We start from the raw sequence: 20970 nt of genomic DNA, 5'->3' as shown, positions 1-20970 counted from the left end.
CTCCCCTTAACAAATCTGTGCTGTGATTGCTGTATAACTGTATTCCTCAAGATGATCCCTGCATTATTTCTTTAACCACTGCCACCATTACTTTTCCAGGAACAGAAGTCAAACTTAAAGGTCTGTAATTACTCACTTCACCCTTTGATCCCTCTTTGTGAATAGGAGAGACTTTTTTTTTACATCTCCAGGCTCTAAGGCCTTCCCTCTGAATCCCAGGATAATCTTATAATTACTAGAGATTTGCTTACCTCTTTTAATGAAATTGTATATAATTTCATTCCATTAGCCCCAAGTGACATATTTACTTTTAGCTGCAAATTTATCTTCAACTTTCCTTCTAGTTATCATAAAATCATTTATCTCCCAGTTATGGAGAATGGGGAATCTTCCGGTATCCACACTGCTAAAAAACCTTCACATGTGAATGTAGATGCAAAATATTTATTCAGCTTGTCAGCCACCTAAAAAGGATTATTGATAGTTATGACATTCATATCCAGTGGATCAATGGCTTATTACTGTCTTTCTAGTGTTAATATAAGCAAAGAATTCTTTGCTATAGACAAAGACTTCTTGTAATCAGCCTCTGCATGCATAATTGCTCTTAGTAACTAACTGTAAACTAGTTTATATTTAATATAGGGTTCTGTTTCAGACGACAGTTTATAATTATCCCATGCATATTTCTTCTCTGCCACTACTCCCAGCAGTTCACTGGACATCCATTTTAGTCTTAAACCTTGTACAATTTATAAGGTTGGGATAAAAGTTATTAAATTCTACAATTACTTACCTTACCACTTCCCGTTTAGAATTTGCTAACATCCAGTTTTTTCAGTCAGTACTACTGAAAAAAAAATTAAAAATTGCCTAAGGCCACTGTAGTTATCTGTGTAAAATAAAAATCCCTCCCCTTCCATTTACTTTTGTCAGTAGTACACTTGTAAATAAATCCCACATCAGTACACTATGATCACTGCTGCCTAGTGGTTCCCTTACCTGAAAATTCTAAATGCACTGCTGATAATCAGATCAAAAGTATTACTTTTTCTTGTTGACACTCTAACATCCTAGTATACAAACCAATCATCTGGAAATGGTGTGCTATTCTGTGAATGGCTAATCCCACAAAGTGCAGTTAATATTGGTATTAGTAAATGATGCAAGAGCACAAGCTTATACAGCATCAGCAAAAAAAAAAAAAAAACCCTTCCCATTTCACCTATAACTTCCCTCCAATTGTTTGTCTAGTTCTTCCTTGAATTTATCCACTTCCAGCAAACTTCTGTACATCTATTCCACAACCTTCCTTCATGCATCATGTTCATAGTCTGAGTAAGAGGAAGAAGAATCCCATTAGCATTGAGCTTGCTCAATCCATTTAAAGCATTAAACACCTCAATCAGATCACCCTGCAAGTGCCAAAGTCTCCAAGCACTGATATTTGCAGAAATGAAGCTTTGTTCTACTCACCAACCCCATTGCTCTTTTTTGTACCTGTTACAGCAGATCTACATCCTTGCTAAAATGAGGCCTGCAGACCTGCATACAACACTCAATATGTGGCTGCCTAACCATTGCCTTATACAATGGGATTATCACCTCTTTATCTCTGCTAGCAAAATTCCTGTATATCATTGACAAAACCACATGAGCTGTCTTGGCAGCCTGTCTGCACTGTTCAGAATACTTCATATAAGAGTGTACAATTACTCCCAGGTCCTTTTCATTTTCAAATAGCCTGAGTGTAGTACCACACAGTTGGTACATTACTCTGGGATTACTGCTATCCATATGCAGTACCTTGCATTTGTCAATGTTAAATTTCAATTGCCATTTCTCAGCCCATCTGCCTAATTTTTCTAGATCTTGTTGCAGCATCATACCTTAATTAGTGTCATTAACCAACCTGCTAGCCTTTGTATCATTTGCAAAATTAGATATTAAACACGACATACTTTCACATCAATACCAATAATAAATACAAAAAACAACAATTGGTCCAGAACCAATGCTGTGGGACTCCACTAATAATATTAGTCCATGAAGAGCCAAGCAGGTCCACTCAACCATCCCTTTATCTATAGTAGTAACTTTCCCTTAATGCCATGCTGCTCCAATTTGTAGAGCAGAATTATCTGCAACAGTATCAAAAGCTTTCCTGAAATCCAAGTATATGATATCAAAATTATTTTTTACATCCAGTTCTTTTGTCATTGCATCATAGTGTATCCAATCAAATTGGTCAGACAAGATCTCCCCATAACAAATCCATGCTGTGACTGAAATATAACTGCCTTCCTGTCTAGATGATCCTGCATTACTTCTTTAACCAGTGACTCCATTATTTTCTCTGGAACTAAATTTAACTGCTAAGTTAAAAGGTCTGTAATTACTCATTACCCTTTGACTCTCCTTTGTGAATTGGGGATACACTCGCACATCTCCAGTCCACAGGGATGTTCCTGAATCTAAATATGCACTCATAATTATGACTAAGGGTCTGCTTACCTCCTTTGATGCTTCTCTTCATATTGGATATGATCACATCCGCCCAAGGTGTTTCTCTTCCACTTTCCTCTCAGTTTTTACAAAATCATTTAGCTCCCTGTTAGAATTTGATAAACTTTTGACATTCTCTTCCCTAAAGAATTTCACATGTGTGAATGTAGATGCAAAATACTTATTCAGTTTGTCAGAAACCTGAGCAGGAACATCAACAGTATCTGGAAAGTTAAAGTCTCCCATGATAAAACATTCTGCTTTATTGGCCTACTCTATTTCTCAGTATAGTTTTTCATTACAGTCATCAGTAATTTGGCCTATAACATATTCCACTGACCTAAACCCTACATTTTTTGTTTTTTCAGTGCTTATCTCTCATGAGACTGTATCAACATTAAAGTGAAATCCGTGTTAATTTTTGTATGGCTTTAGAGTTTATATGCTTTTTAACCAATAGCATAATTCTTTCTCCACCTTCTGCCCTGTCTCTCCTCTCTGTACACATTGTAATCACTGTATTCAAATTCTGCATCCCTTGTCAGAGTGGCACCACATTTTGATATTCCTATAATGGCTACATTTGATGATTTAACCAATACTTTGAACTTATTTTCTATGATTATGTATAAAAGCAAATGTATGATTTTGTTCTTAATAACCTTAAACAGCACATATATTTGTTTGAACCATGAGAACCCCAGCAGGCCTTATAAATCTATTTAGATATGCTTTCCAGGCTGCTGCATGCCTGAACAGATTTAAAACAATAGTTTGACCAAGAAAAGAGAAGCAGAAATCAGATAGATCATTCCATTTCACATCCTTGTAATGCCAAACAACATGACACGGAGAGTGGTTATGTATCCAGTATTCTAAAAGGTAAGGATGCGACTGTCTTGTATTCTAGCAGGTAAATTAAGTAATTTTGTAACATCATTGCCAATAGCAAAAACATTGGGAGTTCTACCAGCTGGCTTTGCACAACTAGAAACCTGAAGTCAGTTGTTACATTTGAATTACTTCACTGTTAATTAATAGAGTGAAGAAAGTAGAGTTTCATAGAAGAATGTCAAAACGTTTGAATGATTTGTTCACGTTAGGTTAGTAACAAAGGCAACAAATAAATGACAGAATGGGAAAGAGACTGAATCAAAGGAGATCAAAAAGAGGAGATTAAAAATTAGGATTCCTTTGACATTATACCTTAGAGCATACATATGCAAAAGTATCATCTTTTAAGCAGAAAGAATCTGCTTTAAGAATGCACAGCTATTACTTATAGCCTCATACTATCAGTACAGTTCTTATGCATTTTATGGCACTTACTTGTGTAGTTCCCAAATCAATTTTGGGCAAAATTTAAATTACATAACAATATCTTTTTATTTATCATTATATCTATATTTTAACTTTCTGCAAATACACATACGTGAATGTGTACTCAACTAATGTTCATTCATTTTTAAAATTTTTCATTCAAATAACTATAGCTATATACATTTTTTTTACCTCATTATTTTTGCTCAATGCTGAACTTTCTATGAATTCTAAAAGGAGAGCCCATGCCCGAGGAAAATCGGATAAAGTTTGTAGAACTTCTCGTTTTGTATGGAACATGCGTGCTACTCCAGACAGTGTAAGGACCTAAAGTTTTAAAAAGTAAATGGCATTACACAAAGTGGGTTGTTTTTTTTTTTTTTTTTTTTTGCAAGTTTAGTTTATTGAACACTATTATAAAAGGCTATAGCCTCTTAATTAGCCAGCATAAACATTTTCTTACACTTACTGATAAGTTTTGTTCCTGGAACCTCATTGGGATCCTGTCTTCAGACCTTGGGTAGGGGACGAATGATAGCCATTAATTGTTTGTTTGTTATTTGGTTTTTAGGAGCATTAGCAACTAAGGCCATATTGCTCCAGGATATGCGGTGGTCATTTCCTGACCTTTCCGCATCCTCCGTATTTGGTGGTGACGGGCTCAAACCCCGGTGATAGCCATTAATGCCATGAAGACTAAGAGTTTCAAAAACATAACCTATCAATAAGTTTTAGCAACTTTCAAAAATATTAAATTTGTACTGTATTAAAACTTCAGCAATTATAACGAAGTCATATACTTACTCTGCTAAGTTAATCAAAGTTATCACACTTTTGTTTGTTTTGCTTGTCTCATATTTGTAGATACCACATTTTTATACTTATAGAGTGATAAGAATTATGCATACACATTAACCCTTTAAGTATGTAAATTGATGTTTTTCATATATGGACTCTGAAGAGTACATACATAGATCTATGTTTTGAAGGTCACTTCAAACAACATATTTCATTGAAATTTCTCTAGTACATGCTGCCATCTCATATTTATTTTCAACTAATTGTAGATAGTTTATAGTGTGATATATGATGCGAGATATAAGATGGCAGCACAAAACTAGTTTTGGAAATTTGAGGAGAAAATTACACCTGCTGACCTCAGTTGCATGATTTGGGCTTATAAATCCAAATAATTCAACAGGAATTGAAGAACTGTGGGCTTCATACATAAAAATTATTTTTACAATTTTTTTAATTTGTGATTTGATTTTTGGCAATTTTATTGTAGTTTCAAACAATAAAGTAAAAATAAGAACACATTCATAATTAAAGCATTCTTGTATGAAGTTTCATTTTTACAAATTTTCAAACTTTAAATGCACAATGGCCAATCTGAATAAAAAGTTTTCACTTTAAACCTAAAATAAACTATTAGGTTTTTAAGCAATTTTTATAACCTGCCAGGGATAAATGTGTGGATGGGACACTCCTCTCAACAGGATGCATCACCTCCACATTTCTGCTCTGATATCGATGCTTTTGTGGCTAGAGAATTTTCCAGAAGCTGCAGGAAGAATGCTTTTGAATATTCCCCTTCCAAGGTCTGCAAGACCTCACTCCTCTAGATATTTTTTGCATGAGGATATTTTGAATTTGAGAACTGCATCTATTTTACACTTTTATTTGTGTAAAATTCAAATTGGCTGTTTGCAAACTGGGCTGTTAAAATTATTATTTTAACAGCCCAGAGCTTGTAGTGTAAGAACTGGAAATTTTGCCTATAAGTAAATTAGTTTAAGAATTTGAATGGATTAAGCATTGGTTTATAAGGTTTTAAATTTAAATTTTTCAGCATTTGACATTCAATAGTTTAATTTTTATCACAAATGTAATGCAAAGTGTTTTCATTTCACAAATAATACAGTAAATTCCACATTGTGCTTTTCACATAATGCATAAACATGTCTTAAAACTACATAAGACTCACATTAGCATTATTAAAGTCATATGATGCAAGAAAGCAAGCTTTATACAGCATCAGCCAAAAAAAAAAAAAATTTCCCATTTCAACCATCAATTTGCTCCAAAAGTTTGTCCACTTCTTCCTTGAATTTATTTAAGCTATCAACTTCCACAATGACCGATGGAAGTCTGTCCCAGAAATTAATCACCCACTGGCTAAAGGCAAGTTTCCACACATCTATTCTACAATTTGAATTTATGCCCGCTCAGGTATGTAATCTGAGCAAGAGAAAGAATCCCATCAGCATTGAGCTTGCTCAAACCATTCATGGCCTTATACACCTCAATCAGGTCACCATGCAAGTGGCTAGTCTCCAGATGCTGCAATTTGCAGAACTTAAGCCTTTCTTGGTAGGAGCATCCCTTTGTTCCCCTCACCAATCTCATTGTCCTTCTCTGTACTCATTCCAGTGGTTTTACATCCTTCCTAAAATTATCCGTTCAGACCTGTACGTAGTACTCAAGGTGCAGCCTGACCACTGCCTTATACAAAGAGATAATCACCTCCTTATCCTTGCTAGCAAAATTCCTGTATATCATTGACAAGACCCCGTGAGCTACTATGGCAGCCTGTCTGCACTGCTCAGAAAACTTCATATCTGACTGCACAATTATCCCTAGGTCTTTTTCATTCTCAATTACCCTGAGTGTAGTACTGCATAGTTGGTACGTTACTCTTGCGGTTTCTGCTACCCTTAAACTTCAGTTGCCACCTATCAGCCCATCCGCCGAACTTTTCTAGATTCTGTTGCAGTAGCATAGTGTCATTAACAACCCTGCCAACCTTCATATCATCTGCAAACTTGGACACTAAGGCTGATATACCTTCATCAATATCACTGATAAATATAGAAAACAACAGTGGGCCCAACACCGAACCATGGGGGATTCTACTGATAACATTAGTCCACAAAGAACAGTGTCAATTGATTATTACTCTCTGTCTTCTTCCACTCAACCATCCCTTTATCCATAGCAGCAAATTCTCCTTAATGCTGCACTGCTCCAATTTTTAGAGCAGTTTATGTCCAACAGTATCAAAAGCTTTCCTGAAATCCAAGTATATAATATCAAAATTATTTTTTGCATCCAGTTCCTTTGTGACTGCATCGCAGTATCCAGTCAAATTGGTCAGACAAGACTTCCCCTTAACAAAGCCGTGCTGTGTCTATAGTCTTGTCTAGATGATCCTGCAATCTATCTAGAACATTGTGAGAACAGTTCTAATAGAGAAATGAGGATGTTACAAAAGATCTTGTTCAGGGTGGGATTGCCTAAGATTTCAGGAGCTATCTGATTCCCTTCTGAAAATTAAATCTGTTTTGAACAAAGGCTTTGTAATTGTATAGTCTGTGTTCTCTACTCTCCTGAATTAGTGTCTAGTAAAATTGTTTTCATGAATTTCTATGCAGTCTTGTGTGTTTAAAGATATTTCTACTCCTGTGTAGCATGTATTATGCCCTTCATATAAAATATATTCAAAATAAAAACAAGTGTTCTATCAAATTCATTTTTGCTACTAATACAGGTCATGCATCTATTAACCTGAGTTTCAGCCCATTGCTTCTGGGCAGTATTACGAGAATGATGAATAAGGATATTGCCTTCCATATCATTTATTTTGTCTGTGGAGGCTGAACCTGACAAAGATCGAACTCTATCTAAAAGGGGGAACAGCACCTAAAAAAAAAACAATAAGCAAAATTAAATGGAGATTTTGGCATTTCTGTCAATATATAAATATTAACAATTAATGAGATTTGTAAACAAAACATTACTTTTAAAAATAATGGAATACAAACAGATGACTGTTCCCTTGCATTCTGATAGAAGTAATTGGTTATTAGACTGCAAGCAAAATTTCAAACAAACTCAACCTAGAAATTTTGCGCAACATGTTTATATAATTTACTTGTTAAAAAATATCACATTTTAATTTTAATTATTGCAAAGCCTCGTTTATTGAGGCCTTGTGCCATGAGTTGCCTCAGTATTGGATTAATTTAAATAAAAACCACTACTTTAAGAGAGAAGTATAGTGCTATTTATTTAAACTGTATTCCATTACCCATACCATGGTTTCAATCCCATTTGGAGTCTTCGGGTAAGTAAGCATTCTGAAGTTAATAAACAGTGACAAGATACAGTATATCCACTATATTGAGATGCAAGATATGGCAGAAAGCCTCATGCCAAGGGAGTTGCCCTGAAATAATGTTTTATAACTCTCATAGCATGAAAATTTTTACCCTAAATTTTACTTGAGTTTTTAACTGCCATTCTATCTCACATATTGTGAAGAATGTCTTATGACTGGGTTTTTCAGATCTTCACAGTGCCTATTTACCCACCAAGACCCCAAATAGAATCAAAACCACAGTATGGGTAATGGCACAAACTTTAAATAAGTAGCAATATATACTGTCCAATCAAGACATCATGACCACCCCTGTGTTTTAGCAATTAGTCATTCCTCCCTGCCTGGTGTGGAGATTGGGGAAACCCCTGGTGCCATTTGACACTAAACGCTCCTCCCTGCCTGGTAACGTATATGTCATGATGAGAACTGGTAAATGTAATACTGCAGGTTTGTGGCATACCTGCAGTATTACATGTAATACAGTAAATGCAGTATTACAGTAAATGTAATACTGCAGGTTTGTGGCATACGGTCCATATGATGTACTTGATCGACACAGGTAAGGGACATGATCTCACAGACTTCGATAAAAGGGATGATTGTATGGTACCAGTTGAAGGATGGAAGTATTACAAAAACTGAAAATCTTGTGGGCTGTTTGTGGAGTGTTGTAGTTACGGAGTTCTAAGAGTGGACAGAACAGAAGTCTCTGGACCAATGACAAGTTCCCATGCCTCATCGACAGCCGTGGTAAATGTAGGCTGTCCTAACTTATGTAAGCCAATAGACAGAAAACTATGGAATGGCTGACCATGGACTTTAAGAATGTTCCAGGGGATGACCAGTGGTGTTTCCAAAACCACGATCCAATGAACCCTCCTCCATGTGGGATTCTGGAGTAAGCACTTCTTAGTCAAGGTACTCTTGTGGGCGTTTAAGGGTGTCACAAATCTCTAGGGAATATGACATATCTGAGGGAACAGTTATAACCACCCTCCATGAACATTTGGGTGGGGATGACTAAGGTGTCAGTGCAAGGTGGGTTCACCAGATTTTTGACCGGAGTGTAGAAGCCATTCAGAGTACGGCATTATGAGGAGAATTTTGAGCTTTATGGAAGGGATCCTGAAACCTTCATCTCCAGAATTGTTATGGTTGATTAAACATGGGTTCATCACTGGGATCCTGACACCAAGCAAGAATCAATGCAATGGAAGCACAAGGGTTCTCCCCCACCAAAAAAATTTCAGGCAACCTTCAGCTGGCAAGATTATGGCCACCATTTTTTTGGGATGCTGAGGGAATTTTGTACATTCACTACTTGGAACACAAGCAGACAGTCAATGGGGGTCATATGCATCCCTACTGTACAACCTAAGGGATGTCATAAAGGAAAAATGACATGGAAAACTTTCCAGAGGTGTGCTGCTTCTTCAGGACAATACACCAGTGCACAGGTCACATGCTGTTGTTGCTGCTGCTTTGAGAGACTGTAACTTTACAGAACTTACCCATCTCTTACAGCTCGGATCTGGCCCCCAGTGATTATTTCCTGTTTCGACACCAAGAAAAACATACGTGGACGTTACTTTGCTGATGATAATGAACTGAGGTCTGGTCTGCTGTTTCTGTGTTCTTTGACGGATAGAACAAAGAATTTTGTTTGGCATTTCCTCATTGCCAACAAAATGGAACAAGTGTACTGAAGTTCAGGGGAGTTGCATTGCAAAACAAAAAATATTTTTGCTTCTATCTCATTTCCTTCATAGATAGGTAGATAATTTATTGAATGCCCTTTATATCCTCAGTACCAGCCATGTCATGTCATTATCAGCTATGTAAACAATTCTTGCTTTTGCATGGAAGGACTGTTAGTCTCAATCTTATATGTTGCCAGTAATGTTGTCCCATCTATCCATTCCCCTCCATCCCTGCGTCTCTCAAATTGATGCCATGCATGTATAGAGAAAGAATTATTGCAGGTTCCATATTCATCAGAGAAAAAAAAAAATTTGTCATACAAGCTGAGCCAGTACTTATTTGTGAAGAGAACTTGACCCATTGGTTATTGATCCAACTATAGTTGTTGTTGTTATTTGGTTTTTAGGAGCATTAGCAACTAAGGCCATATTGCTTCGGGGATATGCAGTGGTCATTCCCTGACCTTTCCGCATCCTCTGTATTTGGTGGGCACGGGCTCGAACCCCGGTCTAATCAAGAAGCGTGTGCTATGCACTGCTGCTCCTGCCCACCTGGCTACGGAGGCGCCCAAACTATAGTGTTCCTGATCCTGGTCACCTGTGGTGACATTGTTGACATTGTACAAACAATGTCAATCATGTTGGTGTTCCTGAGCATTGTCTTGATGAAGAATCCAACCATCTTTCCGCAATTCAAGTCTCTTCCTTCGAATTTTTTCATGCAGCTTTATCAGAACTTCAATGTAGTATATTTGATTGGGAATCTGATTTGGTGAGATATATTCATCCATAATAATTCCTTCAATATCAAAGTAAACAATTTTTTTCAAAACATTTTCACAATCTTGGAGTCTTCTTGTTTTTTGATTGCTGACACCATCTTGGCATACACTTTTCTCATGCCTAAATATTCAGTTAAAATTTGTCTAACTGTTTCTTTGTCCATACTGAGTTCTGATGCTACCATTCTACTGTTTAAGCAATCACTTTTAATCAATGTCCTTACCCAGTTAACATTTTCACCAGTTTTCATGATGTTTCCTTTAGTTTTGTTAAAAATTTGAGGTTGATTCGTTGTTTGATTCTTTTGTCCATCATTTTTCCAGAAAACCGCAAAAACACAAGGTAATGAAAATCTGTCTTACTGCAAAGCAAATGAGCATGGATACCAGATGGCCTGGTAATTTTTTGTCTTCCCCATTCTCTTTTATCTTAAATCTTAAAAATCTTTTATGCCATTCAAATAAGTGAGTTCTTGACATAGTATCTTCCCCATAAACTTGATGTAACAACTCATAACTTTCAGTTGGTGCTTTCTTTAGTTTTGTTAAAAATTTGAGGTTGATTCATTGTTCAATTCTTTTGTCTGGCAATTTTCCAGCAAACTGCAAAAACACAAAGTAATGAAAACCTGGCTTACTGCAAAGCAAATGAGTACATTGGAATGTTACTTGGCAGACAACTAGGGAAAGGTTCAAGGTCAACTAATGTGCCTTTGCTCCTCTGAAACAAAGTGGATGTGTGTGCAGCCTCGTTATTTAATAGTCATATCTTATATTAGAGAAGCAGGATCTATAACAAAAAAAGAATTAGGCAATCAAACAAAGCAATAAATAAATTAGAGCTTTAGAGAAAGTAGGACTTTGCCCTGTATTTCTGTTGATTTTTAGGTTACTATTTATATTAATTAATATGTAAACAATGATTACAAATTACCTGCCACAATACTATTTCCCATGTTGTTTGTTGCAGGAGAGAACCATGAGCTCCAAGTGTAGAAAAAAGAGTCTGGCCTGCACTTTTACGCACTGCTGGCCGAGAATCAACACATAAATCTCCCAATCGACAAAACAGGCACATCCACAAACTGTCGAATGCTGGCACACTGTATTTATGGCTGACTGCTTGATTGTTTATAATCGGAAAAGAATGTGGAGATTTATCTTTATCTAAAGCCTGTTGGATCTTTTCATGATTTTGAAAGAGATAATCTGCTATATTCCACTAAAATTAAGAAAATATAATAATAAACTGTCACAGGTACATACATAAAGCTTTTTTTGAAATAATAAATAAATACTCAAAATAAAATTTTCTTATGCTTGAAATATAATATTAATTTGGAATGTGACTGGCATGATAATGTGACAATGAAATTTACTGACAACTTGAAAATATTGCATATAATATTCTAGCAACCACCAACTGAAGAGAGTAGGTGGTGAGGTTGGAAATATGAAATTTTAACAAAATTTTAAGAAGATACATAAAATTCATTCTTGTATAAAGTGAATGAAGTGGCTAAAGGAAGCAGGATAACTATAAAATATCAGTAAGATGGTGTCTCCTCTCAGACACACATTTATCCTAAATAATTATAACTGACTGGAAGTGAATAATTCCCAATTAATATTCAAAGTGAAAAACCACAGAGAACCAGTGAAATAATATGTCTCCTTTACTGGACAAAAGCTCTCATAAACTGAAATGAATTTTGAAAAGAAATGATCTAATACAGTGGGGAAATGGGATTGTGCTATCTATATATTCTGAATATTCTCTTCTAGTCAGTTATGTAATTTATTTAGGATAAATTTATGTCTGAAAGGAGACTTACTGTCTCACTGAGATTTCATAGTTATCCTTCTTTCTTTGAATTTCATTAATTTTATACAAGAGTGGACTTTATTTACTTTCATAAAATTTTATTAAAATTTTCACATTTCCAATCATCAGTGGCTACTAGAATATTATATACCTCTTATTTTCGACCTCATAAAGGTTTTTACTATTTATTTGAAATATTGTTCTCAACTACTGTATGTTATCATAATTTATAACTTCTCACAGATGCAAAACTTAACCATAAGTTAGGCTTGGTTAAATGATTTGTTAAATGGTATTTGCTAGCATATATTCAGTTAGCCAAATTAAGTTTCAAGCTTTATCATATTTTAAGCTACAAATGATTATAGAAAAACATACCAATAAACCAATGGCTGCAAGAGATACATTTAGCTCTTGAATCTGTGACCCAAATTTTGCAGCAGTATCAACACAAAACTGGAAACACGAACAAGGCATAATAGGTAAAAAATCAGCAATAACAAGTTGAAGGCACTGAAATGCTGAACGAATCAATGATTCTCTACAACAAAAAAGAAACAAGCTGTTAATGATATAGACAAATATAAGCTCTTAAAGATATAACATTAGAATTGATACCTTTGGTGAAAAAAAAATACAACAATCATCACTAAGCTGAAAATAAATTGACTGGAATTTTTACTTTACAGTTAATTTTACAGTTCTAGTTATCAACATCAATCTAAATGAAATGCTAGTTCAGTAAGATACTAATCAAGTTTTTTTTTTTTGATTTTACAGTATACTGACAAATGTTAATTTTCACTGACAGTGAAAATTAAATCATAAATTGAATGGCAGTTTATTTTGCCAAAGCAAAACCATATTAAACATAGCATTTAGACACTACTTTTAATAATCATGCTTTAACAAATACGCTTATATTTAAAAAATAAGAGACTTTACCTCGATGCTCTTTTGTAGAATGCTTCAGCACAGCGAACTCTTGAATTCAATCGAACATAAAATTATTTAATGGCTTCTTTCCCCCAAAGACGCATGAATGGCTCGACATGTCTGTAATTGATAGCTAAGGACACCCAATCCAACCACCAACCACATAAACCCTGGATGACAGAAGCCATTATGTCTAATAAAATCAATAAAAGTTTGCAGAAAGTAATAGTTAAACAATAAATTAGTTTAAATTATTTAGAACCAAATTTGAATAACTTCCTTCCTAAAGCGGACTGGGGCTTTTTGACAGTATGTCTTAGTCACAGGATAGGAGAAACGTGAGTTAAATGAGTGAGACTTTTAATACAGAGATTATTCAGTATTTTGGCACATGCACGAAAATGATCACGAATCAGAGATGAGATATGGGTGATTTATATTAATAGGATTTTCATTCCTGTGATCACGACAGTCGGCCGAAAAGCATTGTCAGCTTCAGGAAGGAAGATCGTTTTGAATATTTTCGTTATTCTTTTAATTGCGTTAATTTTAATTTTAATTGTTTTGAATTGATTTTGAATTGTGTTAAATTGATTATTTAATTATTTATATTTTACTTTAATTATTTATATTTTACTTTAATGGACTGGTAAGTTGTCGATTTTTTCGTTTTTTCCGTTTTAATTTCTGGAGGGTATCATACGGAAGTGTTCCACGTACTATATTGAGGTAAACTCCTCTTATTAATTTGCTAATATTATTATCAACGTAGAACATATTGAGTATTACAGCTCTGATTCATACTATCTAATTAATAGAATTTGCTTGCATTTTGATTTACAGGGTTTCTGCTATTAATAATTTAGTGTAGTTATGCTGTATACTAAGTATTATAGACTCGTTAAATAAAAAGTGTGGTTTTCGCTGATGCCGTGAAAAGCCAATTCCGAGGTGCCTGCCATAGAAACACGAACTGAGGCCAAGTGTTGTTTCAGTTTCACAGCAATCATACATTATGTCGATTCTTGATAGGTTGAGTTGCATTCACTACATGAGATATTGTATACTAGATCATTTATCTTCTTCAAAAATGACATGATCGAATGATTACTAGAGCAGATGCCTTGGAATTAGCTTTTCATGCCATCAGCAAAAACCATGCTTTTTTATTTAACGAGTCCGAAATACTTAGTATACGGCGTAACTACACTAAATTATTAATAGCCGAAACCCTGGAAATTAAAATGCATGCAAATTCTATTAATGCACATCGCCCATATCTCATCTCCGATTCGTGGTCATTTTCATGCATGTGCCAAGATACTGAATAATCTCTGTATTAAAAGTCTCACGCATTTAACTCGCGTTACTCCTATTCTATGACCAAGACATACTTTCGAAAAGCCCAGTCCACTTTAGGTTTGGTTTGGTTTGGTTTTTAATGGCGCATTGGCAGCTAAGGCCATAATGTGCCAAGTCAATCCACTTTAGGAAGTAATTTATTCAAATCTGTTTCTAAATCATTTTAACTAATTTATTGTGTAACTTGTCGATCTATTCGGCCCTGGAGAGATTGTGCAAGGCTCAAGGGGTAGAATTTTTTTTTTTCAGCTTTGGTCTGTGCTTATTGACAGGAGAGATTACTTCTACAGGGATTGGGTACACTTAAATAGAAAGGGTGCAAGAATATTTGCTGATGCTATCGAGGCAGTGTTAGTGGGTCAGATACACAGACTAAAAGTTTAACAGTGGCCGCAGGTAGAGGCAAAAGTGATTCTTGCACTGCAGCATTTTTTAGCATTAGCAAGGGCACGATGCAATAAAGCAAGCCTATATAGCATCAGCCAAAAAAAAAAAAAAAAAACACCCCCCTTCTCATTTCACCCATCCACGCATTCCAAATGTTTGTCTAGTTCTGCTTTGAATCTGTTTAAGCTATCAACTTCTACAATGACAGATGGAAGTTTGTTCCAGCAATCGATCACCCGCTGGCTAAAGGCAAACTTCCGCACATATATCCTACAACTGTCTTTCCTCAATTTGAATTTATGCCCTCTCAGGCAATTATTCTGAGCAAGAGGAAGAATCCCATCAGCATTGAGCATTCCCAAACCATTCAAGGCTTTATACACCTCAATCAGATCACTGCTTCTATTAGAATGAGCAGCAGCATGGAAAGCAAGGCAATGGAAGTTTCCAGGACTGCTGGAGTCATAGTGGAACAAATAAATACATGGGCTGTGTTAGGGTAACTTAGTTATTTCATTTTTAGGAGCATTAGCAACTAAGGCCATATTGCTCCAGGATATGCGTTGGTCATTCCCTGACCTTTCCGCATCCTCCATATTTGGTGGTGACGGGCTTGAACCCCGGTCTAATCAAGAAGCGTGTGCTACGCTTCTTGATTAGACTGGATACGGAGGTGCCTGTTAGGGTAACTAAGAGTACAAACAGGTGAGGGGTATACTTGCATGTACACCAATGCTAGGAGTATACAGGTGACCCCTGCTTAACGCTGATAATTCGTTCCGGAAAAACAGAGCACTAAGTGAGCTCCGCATTTCCATAAGGTAACACATGTTTTGTAAGTTGCGGTCGGTGCCATAGGATATTTCCTAATCAATAATAAACGGTAGTGAAAAGATGCACAAATGTCGGTCAAAATATTTATTATTCAAATATTTGTACATATAAAATATTCTGCATTACATACATATATAATTATGTGGTAACTACTTACGTATCAAAATTAAACTTAAAATTCCAATTAAAATCATGAATTTAATTGATCTAAATTGATTTAATTTAATTGATGAATTTAATCGTGAAAAATGTTTCGATTTTGGGTTGAACTTTGGCCCTCTTAAATAAACTAAAAGGGGTATTATTTGAAATCCCCCACAGTGTTACAACCCAACAATAAAGTCACCCAATACTTCACCGCTTTGAAACCTGGCATGTTTTTTGCTTCTTTCAATATGAAATTTCTTTTAGGCATTCGTTTCCACAAAAGTCCTGCTTCATCTATGTTATAAACTTGTTGAGAAGTATAACACACAATACCCCTCTTCAATAATTTTAACAAGTTATTTTAATAATAAATGGTACAATTCGGCTCCTTGATCTGCACTTGTGGCTTCTCCCTAGATTTTAAAATCTATTCAACCAGCCTTACCAGTTTTAAATGATTCCACTTTTCTTTTTTTTTTTTTTTAGGTTAGTTTTCTTCAGATCATCATATTGGCTAATCTCTCTCTCTCTCTCTTTTTATAATATTTAACTTAACTGAATTCTGCATTGGATATTACCTTCAATAAAATTAGTTAAAGTCTTTCCATTTCAATCCTAATAGCCGGCCTAGCCCTAGTTGCTTGCAGTGGAACAGCTATCTTTCCCGCTGCTAAAATTAATTCTTTATTTTTTTATAATTGTTCTTACAGTCAAACTTGCAAGTTCTAAATTATGGCACGCATCCGCTTGTCGCTGACAGGAATCAATTCGCTTCAAAACGTCTAATTTAATTTTCAAATTCAGTATTTTTCTTACATTTATAGTCTTCGTACTGCGCCCAGACGTTGCTTTTTTATTCTTATCGGCCATTATTAACTCTTCGAAAATGTAACTGCGTTGGTTGCATTAATTACGATACAATGTTCAAGTAAACTGTCCGTTACGCACGATGTGTAATACTGTACTGAGTGATGACTATACTTCCGATAAATGCATATAACGCAAATATTAGAAGCAATATACTTGATCGTTTTTTAAAATGTTGATCTCTGAACTACGTAACAAGTGACTGTACTGCAATTAAATTAGCATGCGAGAAAATTTCACTGAGCATGGGAAAATTTCTCAAGTCGGCGTGGGAAACGTTTTAATGCTGTTTTGCTATTCATTTTCAAGCTATCGACTCCATCAAATGAAACGATTTCGTTAAATATGCCAAAAATGCAATCTGTAAAAGAGATATAGCGTTATAGTGATCTGTGACAGCGTTATAGTCAGATACGGGTCAGATAATATAAGAACAGCGTTATAGTGAATCAGCGTAAAGCGAACCGCATTATAACGGGGGCCTGCTGTAGTTAATAAAATTGATGAGCTAGAAGTGCTAGTCAAGACATCAAAGGCAGATATTGTTGGGATATCAGAGACATGGCATCACAGAGATATAAGCAGTGCAGAATTGGAATTTGGGGAGTACAATGTGTACAGAAAGGATAAACAGGACAGGAAGGGAGGAGAGGTTATGCTGTTAGTTAAGAAACATAAAATCTAAGGAAGTGCATCCAATTGATGTTGGTGGACAATGCAATGTTGAGTCTGTTTGGTGTAACATATAAGCACTGGGAAAGGAAAAATGAGTAGGTGTGTGTTATAGGCCTAATAATCTGATGAGTATAATGAGCAATTGTGCAGAGAAATAGAGTGGTCAAGTAAATCAGAATGTCTTATAAATGGGAGATTTTAACTTTACAGATATTGACTGGAACTTTCAGTTTGGTCACCTGCACACTAGCAAGACTTCTTTCGATTTATTGGATGACTGTCTTCTACAGCAACATGTTCGAGAGGTAACCAGAGGAAGTAATACTCTCGATATGATTATCAGCAGTGATTATTCATGCATTAAGAATTTGCAGATAAAGAAACCACTGGGTGACAGTGATCACAATGTACTGATATGGGAATTACTTAAAGATGTAACCACCATCAAGGCTAAAAGAAAGGGCTTTTGCTTTCGCAAAGGTGACTATCGTGGTCTCAGACAGTTTTTAAATTCTGTACAGTGGGATCAACTGATGATGTTACCAATGTTGAATTCTAAATGAGAAGCCTTCAGGGACTTAATCTTGGAGGCTACTAGGCTTTTCATTCCAACTAAGAAATACTGTTCAAGGTTCAGGCATAAATGGATGTCAGATGAATTAATGAGGCTCGTGGCAGAGAAGAAAAATCTTTGGGATACATATAAATTACCAGGTGACACAGAAGCCTATGGCAGATATAAGCTTGTCTGTAATAAAGTCACAAAGGAGGTTAGGCAGGGGAAGGCAGATTACGAGAAATTTTTGGCAAAGGATGCAAAGATGTTGTTGTTTTGGTGTTTATTGGCACATTGACAACGGAGATCATAGTGCGCCAGGATGCAAAGAAAAACAGCAAAGAGCTCTTTACTTATGTAAATTCTAGAAGGAAAGGGATGAATCAGATTAGTCCACTTAACATAGATGATTCAACTATTCATGATCCTGCTCAAGTAACTGATAAACTGAATGAGTATTCTGCATCTACATTCACACACGAGGAGTTATTCAATGAGGGGAATGCCAGAAGTTTATCAAACTCTAACAGGGAGCTAAGTGATTTTGTAATAACTGAGAGCAAAGTGGAGGAGAAATTGTTGAAGTTAAACATAAGGAAGGCACCTGGGGTGGATGGGATCTATCCAGTTATATTAAAGGAGGCAGAAAAGGAAGTAAGCAAACCATTAGCCATAATTATGAGAGCTTCCTTGGACTCAGAGGAGGTCCCCATGGACTGGAGGTGTGCAAATGTATCACAATTCACAAAGGGGGTTCAAAAGGTGACACAAGTAACTATAGACCTGTTAGTTTAACTTGTGTTCCTGGGAAATTAATGGAGTCACTGGTTAAAGAAGTATTGCAGGATCATGTAGACAAGACTGCAGTAATAGTTATATTGACTGTAATAGTAATAGTTATATTGACCTCCCTTTAACAAACCCACGCTGTGGGTTTGTTAAAGGGAGGTCTTGTCTGACAAATTTGATTGGATACTATGATGTAGTCATAAAGGAAATGAATGTCAAAAATAATTTTGATATTTTGCGTGGGTTTGTTAAAGGGAGGTCTTGTCTGACAAATTTGATTGGATACTATGATGTAGTCATAAAGGAAATGAATGGCAAAAATAATTTTGATATTTTGCGTGGGTTTGTTAAAGGGAGGTCTTGTCTGACAAATTTGATTGGATACTATGATGTAGTCATAAAGGAAATGAATGTCAAAAATAATTTTGATATCATATACTTGGATTTCAGGAAAGCTTTTGATACTGTTGCACATGGAAGACTGCTGTACAAATTGGAGATGTATGGCATTAAGAGTAAGTTGCTACATTGGATAAAGGGATGGTTGAGTGGGAGATGACAGAGAGTGGTAATTAACGGACACTGCTCTTTGTGGATAAATGTTATTAGTGGAGTTTCCCAGGGTTCGGTGCTGGGCCCATTGTTGTTTTGTGTATTCATCAATGATATTGATGAATACACAAAAGAAGGTATATCACGATTAATGTCCAAGTTTGCAGATGATACAAAGGGTGACAGGGTTGTTAACGACAGTAAAGACAGTATGCTACTCCAATTGGATCTAGATAAGTTGGGCAAATGAGCTGAGAAGTGGCAACTGAAGTTTAACATTGACAAATGCAAAGTACTGCATATGGGTAGCAATAACCGAAGAGAAACGTACCAACTATGTGGTACTGCAATCAGGGAAGTGGAAAGTGAAAAAGACCTAGGGTAATTGTTCAGTCAAATATGAAGTTTGCTGAGCAGTGCAGATGGGCTGCCAGGGCAGGTCATGGAGTCTTGTCAATGATATATAGGAATTTTGCTAGCAGGGACAGGGAGGTGATTATCCCGTTGTACAAGGCAAAGGTCAGGCCACACCTAGAGTACTGTGTACAGGTCTGGAGGCCTAATTTCAGGAATGATGTAGAGATGATGATCAGGAATGATGTAGAGTTGGTAGAACGAGTAGAAAGAAGGGCAACAAGATTGGTGAGGGGAACAAAAGGGTGCTCTTACCAAGAAAGGCTTAAGTTCTGCAAATTGCAGCACCTGGAAAGTAGGCACCTGCGAGGTGATTTGATTGAGGTGTATAAGGCCTTCAATGGGTTGAGCAAGCTGAATGCTGATGGCATTCTTACTCTTGCTCAGATTAAGAACCTGAGGAGGCATAGATTCAAATTGAGGAAAGACAGTTGTAAATGGATGTGCAGAAATTTGCCTTTAGCCAGCAGGTGGTTGATTGGTGGAACAGACTTCCATCTTTTGCTGTTGAAGTTGATAGCCTAAATTTAAGGTTGAGCTGGACAGGCATTTGGAACGAATGGAGGGGTGAAATGAGGTTTTTCCCCCCCCAGGCTGATACTGCATATGATTGCTTTCTTGCATCGTATGCCTCTACTAATGCTAATGCTATTACTTTCTGCAACCTTTTATTGATTTTATTAGACATAATGGCTTTTGTCATCAAGGGTTATGTGGTGGTGGTTTGACATGTTGGTGGTTGGGTTGGGCGTCCTTAGCTGTCGATTACGGACGTGTCAAGCCATTTATGCATCTTTGGGGAGAAAAGTCATTAAATAATTTTATGTTTGATTGAATTCAGGAGTTTGGTCTGCTGAAGCATTCTACAAAAGAGCATTGAGGTAAAGTCTTTTATTTTTTAAATATATATAAGTGCACAATTGTAGGATTCATTGAGCATCTTAACTCTGCTGATAATGAAAACAATTTGTACCAACCTTAAGTTGGTACAAATTGTTTATGTATTGAATAAGCAGTCAATATAAACAATTTGTTTTTCAAGAAATTGACAAAATATATTAATGAACAAGTACAGTAGGACCTCACTAATTTGGGTGAAAAGGGGGAGTAGTTCAAATTAGATAATATAATTATATGAAAATAGTAATAGTCCATAA

General features: G+C 35.9%; 1 protein-coding gene across 3 annotated transcripts in view; it reads right to left on the bottom strand.

The window, feature by feature from the left end:
• The window catches only part of mon2 (Mon2 homolog, regulator of endosome-to-Golgi trafficking), a 273966-nt gene that overhangs the window by 77057 nt on the left and 175939 nt on the right, over positions 1–20970 (bottom strand). For all 3 annotated transcript variants that reach the window (XR_016548096.1, XM_090389771.1, XM_090389772.1), the window contains 4 exons: positions 12673–12835; positions 11404–11691; positions 7393–7527; positions 4018–4152 (listed from right to left, as the gene is read on the bottom strand). Coding sequence is in view for 2 of the 3 variants with exons in the window: in XM_090389771.1 (XP_090245897.1) it covers positions 4018–4152; positions 7393–7527; positions 11404–11691; positions 12673–12835 (721 nt within the window). In the remaining variant the exon portion in view is untranslated. The remainder of the gene's footprint in view (positions 1–4017; positions 4153–7392; positions 7528–11403; positions 11692–12672; positions 12836–20970) is intronic.

The sequence above is a fragment of the Mastigoproctus giganteus genome, chromosome 2 (genome assembly GCF_048544385.1).
Source record: "Mastigoproctus giganteus isolate SK-2022 chromosome 2, ASM4854438v1, whole genome shotgun sequence".
In the NCBI taxonomy this organism is placed as follows: Eukaryota; Metazoa; Arthropoda; class Arachnida; order Uropygi; family Thelyphonidae; genus Mastigoproctus; species Mastigoproctus giganteus.
This window is presented reverse-complemented; position numbering and strand designations above follow the sequence as displayed.